At 36.0% G+C, this 10273-nt stretch overlaps 1 protein-coding gene across 1 annotated transcript; it reads right to left on the reverse strand.

Annotated features, from left to right (window-relative positions):
* LOC104758118 (shikimate O-hydroxycinnamoyltransferase-like) lies at window positions 6165–7826 on the reverse strand. Its single transcript, XM_010480937.2, has 2 exons — window positions 7337–7826; window positions 6165–7261 (listed from the first exon to the last, which is right to left on the reverse strand). The coding sequence occupies exons 1-2, from the start codon at window positions 7742–7744 to the stop codon at window positions 6374–6376; spliced, it is 1296 nt and encodes a 431-aa protein (XP_010479239.1). The 5' UTR covers window positions 7745–7826; the 3' UTR covers window positions 6165–6373.

Genomic DNA, 10273 nt, shown 5'->3' on the forward strand with positions numbered 1-10273 from the left:
AAACTCATTTAGTCTGTTAAAAATGACAAACATGGGGTCAAAACCTCGAAGAAACTTAGATAATAAGCCCTCCTTAGGCCATACTTAGGATGTCAAAACAACTTAAGACGCTGGAAGAAGCAAGAATTTTCTCCATATAGATTACTGCGACTCTAAATGTTCCCTAGAAATGAATTATTGTTAAAGATATTGTGTGTTATCTCAGGCAACCCCTAAAGGCCTAAACTAAGTGAAGACAAAATGAAGCAATGCGTTGATGCAAGACTACTCGGAGAGTACCCTCCCAAAGCTGTTGCCAAGGTATTAATCTCAAAATTGATTTCCTCTCATTGATTCATTAGAACATAAAAGTTCCAACTTAGAAGACTAGTTTATCTGAGTGCTGACATTAGAACCAAACTAGCTAAACCAGAGTTCTGATGTTACCTTTTCTTGCAAAACGCCAAAGAAACCAAGTGATTATTGCTGTCCGCATTCATCTACATGCATGACGATTGAAACATTTCATGAGTCTGACTTTATTTGACATATGGTGCGACATAATGATTAGCTTGCTGCGGTGGCTGCACTCTGTGTGCAATATGAGGCAAATTTCAGACCAAATATGCGCATTGTGGTGAAGGCACTTCAACCTCTTTTAAACCCTCCTCGTTCTGCTCCTCAGACTCCTCATAGGAATCCCTATTGATCAGATATTCAATCCCCATCTCATCTTATAAATGTTGATTATAATACGTTTTTTTTTTCGTTCTGTGTGTAAATTTCTGGACCTTATCTCATTAACTCTTCACTCAAGTTCCACATTTGAAAAGCTATATGTATGTCTCTATGTTATTATATGTTATTTTTAGTTTGTGAAGGAGGAAGAACCAAATTTTGTTTGTTCATCGTAAATTTATGAATTTAAATAAGGGAAAGTTACTAGATTAACCCAAAACAAAGGAGTAATTGCTAAATTAACTCTTAAAATATTAAGATCAATTGGGTTATTTTTATGTCTAAAATACCCTTTAATGCTTTGTTAGAAAAAAAATACCATAATACCCTTATAATTTTTTTCCAACGGTTAGGAGAGGGAAAATTATAAAATCTGTGGTATGTGGTGACAGATTAATTTGATTGTCATAGGTTTTCTTTTAAATGGCAGATTTATTTTGGTTGACAGACTTATAAAAATCAGTTGTGACAGTTTTTTTTTACGGCAGACTTTTTTTAACGAAATAACATACCTGTTATTATTTCTACCAGGTTTGTTATAATTTGTGGCCGAATTTTTATTTTAGTTGTTACAGTTTTTTTCTTAAACTAAATATTTGTTGTAACGTGACAGATTTTTTGAGAAAAAAAAATTACTAGTATGACGTTTATTGATAACAGATTTATTTTTAGTTACAACAGATTTTAATAATTTTACCAATAATCTGCAGAGAGATAGCAGATTTTTAATCAAAATTTGAAATTGCTAGTTTGACCTACACTTTGTAGCATGTTATGGCAGATTTATTTTATGTTATGGCAGTTTTTGTTTTTTTTTCCAATAATCTGTCGTTTGTTGACAGATTTATTTAAGGAAAGTAAAAATTGCTAGAATGACCCTTACAAATTTGTTTAATGTTGTGACAGGTTTTTTGTTTGTTCGAGTCATTTTTTTTGGTTATGACAGTTTTTAATTTTTATATAGTGACAGATTATTTTTTGAACTAAACATTGACAGACTTATTATACGTGTAATGACAGACTTGTTTTAGATTCATAGTTTCAGATTTTTTTTTGAACTAAACATTGACAGACTTATTGTAGGTGTGGCAGACGTTTTATTTTTGTTTCCATGTATGTCACGTAAACATTAAATTTTAGGGTTTTCCCTAAACGGTTTCCTATTTTTTCTCCATCTATAGCACGACGGCGCCCCTATACTCCATTGAACATTGTTTTTTCCTTTTGGGTTCACAGTCAATTATATCTCTCCTTTTCGATCTTCTAAACGAGTTTTCTTTTTTTGTGTTTGGGTTTGGCATGGATCATGTGATTGTGGTCTGTGGCAAATGGATCTTTGATGAAGTCAAGTGGTTGTTTGTTGTTGATAATAAGAGAGGGGGTCGAATTCTAGACTGTAACAAGCAAATGAGTTACGATGATTGTATCCAATTGGTGTATGAAGATTAGGGTTTGGATGAGAAAATATATGATATTGGGTTGAGTTACAAGATTTCGAAGGTGTTATTACAAAACTTACCGAGCGATACACCACCAGTATTTATCACCAATTCTCGACAGTTTCATGGTTTTCTAAAGCAATTAAAGAGCAACACACTTCGACTTTGTGTTGAAGTGACGGCTAAAGTTAAGAGTGGATCGAGAAAAAGAGCCAGAGATGATAATTTTTTGGTTGAAGTAGATACTGAATTGGCTGACGGAGACATTACTAATGAAGATTCAGAAGTGGACGATGAAGAAATGAGATTTGATTACTGTGATGATTCTGATGGGACAGATTCTGATGATGAAAATTTTAGCATGTATGGGATTCCGCCAGAAGAAGAAGAAGAAAAACCTACTGCTATTTCACCAAATAAGAAGACAAGTTTAGGTATATTCATTGAAGAACAGAAGGAAGATGATAATTATGCAAAGTTAGACTTGTCTTCTCTTAAGTTGGCTGTTGGTCAATGTTATGAAACAAAGAAGCATTTGGAGACACGATTGCAAATACTAACCGTAGTAGAGAAGTTCGATTACTACAAATATAAGTCGAACCCAAGGTTGCTAATTGTCAAGTGTTGGGTAAAAGGTTGTAAGTGGAGGGTGAGAGCTACAACAGGAAAAGACTATCCAACGTTTCATGTCTGTGTGTTTATTTCACAACATACATGTTCAGTGACAGAGCGTTTTTCACGTACCCGACAAGCAACTCATGAGATTCTAGGAGCGTTGTACAAGGATTTTGTTGGTGGAGTTGGGCCGAAGGTATTGCCAATGCATGTTGCAGAAGGCGTTAAACAAACGCTTTCAGATCAAGGTACATTGCTTGGTTTAAGATTCAATATTTTTAACACAGTTTTAGTTAACGTTATCGTTAATAATTCGTTTTGCAAATGGAATACTTCTCCACGTCGTCACTCCATTCAGGATACATATTTTCCTCCGACACATGAACCATGTGCTTTACACGCACCTACATCCATCATAGAGCTAATATAAAACAACAGAGACAAATTATAAAACAAATGGAGTAGTAATTAATCTCAAAAACTAACCTGTCCATGTTTAGCCATCTCATTCTTTATGAAATCATCAATCTTGATACCTTTTCGGGTTGATTGCCAATGAAGAAGTGGAATGCCAGTACTCGAAGACCTTCTCAACCCATATAGTTCTCCAATGCCAGGCACAATCTCATACAACCAAATCAACAAAGCATGCACACATCCTTGTACCGTGTAAGAGTCTTTATCTAAGTCAACAATCTTGACTGAATTAAGTAAGCAACTAAAAGCCACTCGACCCCAAGGATGTTTTTCAAAATCATCTGCATCAAACACCCTTTTAGCACTTGAAAGAGGGATCCTAGAGCCATGATGTATGACATGTACTACAACAGATAATAACATTAGCCTACCAACCATCATCCTTTTCGCTTCAGACCATGTCTTACTAAAATCCATAACCTTTTCCAACTCAGTGTACTTTGGACCATCTAAAGTTGTTTCAATCTCCATTTCTCTCCAAAATGCATGATGATCAACATCTATGTTCTCCAACGAGTCAATTGGATGACAGTTTAATCCCGTTATTTCAGCAAACTCATTTAACGAAAATCTGATAGGTCTACCATCAATCAACGACCATACCTCATGCGAATTGTTGACTGCTAGCTGATGTGTAAGGATATAGTGAACTTTTGCGGCAGACCATGTGTATGATAGTTCAGCTAACTTAATAAATACTCCAAGAGATGATTCCTTCAACTTACCCCACACATCCAAGCCTAAACCCTCTTTCATTTTCCCAATTTTTGACAAATAGCAATTGTGATTCATGCTCCTGTTTTGCAAGGAGATCTTCCTTCTTCATAGAGGCGAGGAGGATATTTTGAGACTGTACTCGAGGATGCCATTCCTATACATATTGAATTTAAATCATGAGTCAACAAATATAATGATAGGATTAGCTTCAAACACATTTAAAACCCATCACAAACAAAACATCTGTAAAAAAACTACACTAATCCAAGAAAACAATCTAAAAATTTTAGCTGGCTGAAGAACAAACATATCCGATTCTCAAACACGAGAATGAAAAAAAAACTGTCAATTAGGCAAAACAATGAAATAAATTTGTAGCTATAACAATCAACTTTCAAATCATTCACTGTCGAATTGGGGGCAAATTAATTTATCTAAACAAAGCCCATCAAATTAGACAAAATTCTTACCAAAAAAATGAAAATTGAAGCCACCGAAAATTGAACCCACTGAAAATTGAAGCCACCGATTATTTTGAGAAGTACCGAAGCAATATCGGAGCAAGATCTGCAACAAAACGGGATAATTCAACTAACCGTTTATCTAATAAATTAACAAGACAAAAATCCACCACCACCCAAATCTAAATTGAACAGAAATAGCATGCAATACAGGATACCTACCGAATCAGACGAACAACAAACTCGGTCTCGGTTCTCTATGAATAATCGGATTGGGTTTTTGGTGAAATCGACAGAGGAGTTTGCGAGCTCAACAAAATAGAGTAGCGGCGGCGATTAGGGTTCTTATTCCCCAAAGAAGGAAATTAGCTGCGATTAATCTCGTTGTTCACCGGCGATTTAAAGAATCAAAGATAAAAGAGAAAGAACCCAGCAAAAAAGTTCCAGAAAAACGAAGAAGTGTTTGAGTTATGTTATGATCGAGTATGATTTTTTTTTCTTTTGTATCGTAGGCAATAGATTTTTTAAAATATTAATTTCTGCAGACAGAATAATAATTTAGGTTTTTCGGTCTTTTTACTTAAATGGGGGGGTCATTCTAGTTCTGATCGTAGTTTGGGAGTTAATCTAGTTATTATACCTCATATTTGTGTCAAACTGGGTAATTCTCACTTTAAATAATTTATTTCTAAATTCTGATACCACATTTTTATTTATTTAGACGATGTTTTGCCACAGGTCTTATGATTATACGAATTTGCAATAGACGTCAAAACAAAGAAAAAATTACGTGAACGACATGCTCACTGTTATTAGTGTACTTTGCAAGAAAACAAAACAGTTAATAGCCATAATTGGAGATAAGAATCACCTGCATGCAGTGTAATGGCGGCTGTTGGGGTGGCGACAACGTTACGATGCGATGCAGCACGTATAGAGAAACCAAGAGCTCTCTTGTATTGTGTTCAATACTTTGGCTTATTTATGGAGCGTTGATGGTTAGTATGTTTTTTTAGTTTGATACATAAATTAGATAACTTGTTCACTTTCAATCTCTTGTGCTAAAACAGGCATCTGTACTTTCGGGACTGAACGGTTTTTCGGGACTTTCTTGCTTAGGCCAAAAAATTATCAAGAGGTATACCGATTGAGGAGACAGAGATTTTGGTAACATTCAGATGTCCAGAAGCAGCTGGGGTACTTCTAATAAAAAATGTTACAGAGTAAGAGATTAAAGATGTTCTGTTTTGCATGCCACGATATAAAGCCCCTGTCACTGACGGCTACACCATGGATTTCTTAAGAGAGACATGGACAATAGTAAAATGTTCTTTTGAAAATAGTAAATAACTACCATAAAGATTCATCATCATCTCCTAGTGCCATAAAGATGGATATCTGGCTTTCTACTCTGTTCTATAGCCATTCCTCATTTCCACTCTCTCGGCTCTTGAGTTTTTCTACAGTTCATCAAATTGATTGGGCTCTCTCTATAACTAAAACATGTTTTACCGTCCAAGTCAATGGGGAATTAATTATGAGGTCTTTAGAAGTGAAAGAGGAATTCGCCAAGAATGTTTTGTCTCAAATGCTGGACAAGGCAGCAATGGAAAGACGAATATGCTATCACCCGTGCTGTAAATATCTTCAATTAACACGCTTGTGTTTCGCAGATGACCTTCTGGTATTCACAGATGGGAAAAAAGCTCCATTGAGGAAATTTTAAAGATTTTTGAGCAGTTTGCAGATTTTCTTGGGGTTGAAGATAAAGCAAAGTTCCAATATGACATAGTCCAGATGTTACAGACCATCAGCATGTGGTACCCTTCTATACAACACAAGATAATGAATTGCAACAAGAAGCAAAATGGCGAATTTAGCTCAGCGAGGAGTTTCCCTAGCTAGTAGGGGAAAAACGAGGGTTTTTTCTTCAGCGACTAATCTCTCTCATATGTTGTAGAAAAACTTCTTAAACAGTTTCATGTGTTCAGATTGGAGATTAATGGCCAAGGATAAGCTGCCATCATTTGTAGGACTTGGTAGCACAAAAGACAAACCCTCGAATGCAATTGCACCAGGTCCCATATATATGGGACGACCCCAACCAAAGTCTGCATCATATATGGGTAATTTGGTCCAGCTCGTGATTCCCAAATTTGGGCATTTGTAGGTATGTGCCCCGCGGACCAGTGCTGACAGATCAGGCTGCATCTCTAGGTAGTCAAGAGCGGACCACAAATAGTTATCGTCCATGCGAACTATAGCATCATGAATCATCCCTGCAGCATACCATGTTGGCTTTGATACAAGATCCCCTGCAACGGTCAATGGTGTCGCAGTAAATATTACATTGCCAAGGTAACCAGGGGGCAGCTGCGGGCGAAGTCTGGACCTTCCATCAATTGCAATGTAAAACTTGGTCTCTTGGTCTTCTGGAAGTCCGCGCGCTTTGCACACTGATCTCCACACGTGTCCAGCCAAGACCTCGTATGAGCTGTAGCTCAAAGTGTTCCCATCCTGCTTAGATTTAGCCTTGAGAGAAACAAGCATGTCACGTGATATTTTGAAAATAGAGACGGTGGTATCATCTGGTTCTGGTTTGGAGGACGGGATCCTCATAGTGGGGGAAGGCTGATATTCAACATGATCAAAAGCAGGCTGAGGCGGGTCCCTAGCGCGGAGGAGAGTTCGATCAATGAAGGGTGGAACGGTAAGGTCAAGTCCACGGGCCATATCAGACCATGTATTGATAAAATGGAGAGCAGAGGAACCATCAGCCACGTGGTGTTGCAAGCCAACCCCAAGGGAAGCTCCCCCACATTTAAAGAAGGTCACCTACTTCATCAAGGAACCAAGATTAAAAAGAAAGACAAAAGTAGAAACCGAAAACACAAGGCATCGATTTTTAACCTGCAAGACGAGGAGCGGGAAAGTGTGGACGCCGGCGGAGTAATCAACATCTGGAATAAGCTGGCGGAGAGTGAGGGAAGGAGCGAAGTCCCCAAAATCGTCAATGACAGAGGGAGTATCGGCGACAACGAAGAGAACACCTTCGCCGTTGCAATCGATCTCGATACGACCATCATTGTCTCTCTTCAAACGACCAGCTATGGGGTAAAAGGCGACGAGGGCCTTGGAAAGAGCCTCCTTGAGGACCTGAGGGTCAAAGAAATTGGAGGCGCCGGTGGGTCTGTAGAAATAGACACTAGGGGTGTGGAATCTAGGGATGATGAGGTCAACGTTGGAGTTCCAAAGATTAATGACTGGGGTCTCGGCGGCAGGCCGGACAACGGTGGAATCTCGGATGTTAATTTTCATAGTTGGGTTGGGATTGTTACAAGATCAAACGCAAAAGAAGTTTATGTTTTGACTTTGGGTGAGAAGGGATGTACATATATGTATATTAAGTGGGTGGAACAGTATTATGATGCATATAAGGTCAGAGAAAGAGTATATTCAGAAGACCGTTGGCAAAATTCTAGCCATATAAAAAAGTAAAGGAATTTTCGTAAGCCACATGATTCTTTTGGATATACAGACTTCATTATTTTTTTTTGCGGCTAATGCAATTATGTCTTCCATCTAACTGTCTTGATGTCTCTCCTTTTTTCTCTTCTTTCCATCTCCCTCTTCTTGCCGACAATGATATTTACTGTTTAGTTTAGTCAAAAATAGAGGAGCGCTAAATTGATGACTCTCAGAATTTGAAATTATTCGTTCTTTTTTTTTTGTAAGCAAGCACTTAGGGAAAATAAGAAAGATATAACACAAGCTGTATAATAGCATGAATTAACACAAGCTGTAGATGATATTATGCCATGTTAATTTGATACGTAGAGTCTATACCAAACATTTCGGCATGTACTACTAAGAAACGTACTTTTGTAAATGTGTCATATATGCAGAGCCGGCGCTGAGTATTTATAGGCCGCAAGTCTAAATACAACAAATGTTGATATTATACTATTTCTCAAATCAAGAGAATTTACCTAAAACAAAGGATGAATTGTCTGGGTGAAATCTTTTTATGTTTTTTTGTAGCCTAAACCGGCATAGATTAGGTGCTATTGATGGCACACAGGCCCGGCTCATACCCATGGCGAGAGGGGCGGTGGTCAGGGGACTAATTTTTTTTTTTGAAAAAACCTTAGGAAGATGGGGTCCAAAAAAAGGAAAAAAAAAGTTTATGTTGAAAAGGGTCCAAAATAACTATATGCTTAGAGACAAAAAGTTTACTGAGACGGGGCTGATGGCACATGAGCCTTTTCTATGTGCAAATCTGATAACCGATCGACGGATACCATTGAATTAGCATGACCTGTTGATCAAATTCTTGAAAAGGTGGTTGGTCCAATTAAACCACCAATAAAATTAATTATGTCTCAAGCAAAATAAAAAAAAAAAAATTGTAGCATTTAATATTATATTTTAATTTTTGGAAAAAAACGTTAGCTCGTGCGAGAGATATCGCATAGTTATATTTTAAACTAGAAACGTGGGCAATGTGTGATTGAGAGATAACCATTATCATCCATCTCCTAAAAAATTATAAATAATCAATGATCACATTATTCGTAAGTTATACAACAAAGTACACAAAAGAGAGAACTCTCTAATTAGGTGGACACTCTAGATGGAGATATAACCAATTTCTCCCATGATAATCAAAACATTTTCTAACATATCGATGCAGTCTAAAACAAGTTTACAATGTAACCCATTGTTCTACACTTCTATATGAGAGCTTGCATTGCACATAAGATCGAGTTGAATGGCGGACAGGCGGACATAGAAATTATTTTAACCATGATCATAATTTATATGAACCGTATCACATATGTTATAAAAAAAACAAAAAAGCCTGCAAAACCGTCTTAAGGGGGGAGCCGAACACGGGTCTAGGGGTGTCAATACCTACAGATTTACGATACTAAGTGGTTCAAGCAGAATAAAAGTATACTAGATTAGTACTCGTGCTAGAGCACGGGTTAAAATTCTTTCTATATATTTGTTTTTAATATAATTTATATAATTGTTTTTGATAGTTTTTTTGGATAAAATATTATATTTCAGATGTTTATCATGGTAAACTGAGAAACGATTGTCATTTCTATTTTGGAGTATTTTCGATATGGATATGAGCAATGTCGATAATGGTGAAAGGAGAATTGGATGGTTTATATTGAAAGTTTGGAAAATTCTCATTAAGAATTTATTTTTAATTGAAGATTTTATTCATTTTTTATGTTTCATAGTATATTTTTATTATCTCTAATAAGTTAGTTAAAAATATAGTCTAGCAAAAAAATATGCGGAAAATAAATTTGAAATATTCTCTTTAAGATTTTGGAAACAATGTGATTCCGAAAAAATAAATTTGCTTGATTCTCTATAAGATTTTTGGAAACAATGTGCTTTCAAAAATAAATTTTAGTTGAACCGACTATTAATCTTGTAACCAATTAATCTATCAATTTGGAATATTCTCAATAAGATTTTTGGTAACCAATTTAATCTATCAATTTGGAATATCCTATAAGATTTTCGGAAACAATTAAAATTGCATCCATTATTTAACCAGTAACCAATTAATCTATCATTTAATTAAGAGAATTTCTTAAAAATACCCTTTTTGATATACCCTTTTTCAAAAATACCCTTTTTGGCTATTTTTATATTTGCCCTTCTTTAATTTTTAATGACCATTTTACCCTTAGATGAAAAATATTTTAATCAATAAAAAGAAAAACAAAATTTTCCTGCCAAAAAAATTTCCGAAATATTTTCCCGCCAAAAATTTTTCGAAAAAAAACTTCCCGCCAAAAAAAATTTTGTCAAAAAAAATTG

Source organism: Camelina sativa, chromosome 17 (genome assembly GCF_000633955.1).
Source record: "Camelina sativa cultivar DH55 chromosome 17, Cs, whole genome shotgun sequence".
NCBI classification, from domain to species: domain Eukaryota; kingdom Viridiplantae; phylum Streptophyta; class Magnoliopsida; order Brassicales; family Brassicaceae; genus Camelina; species Camelina sativa.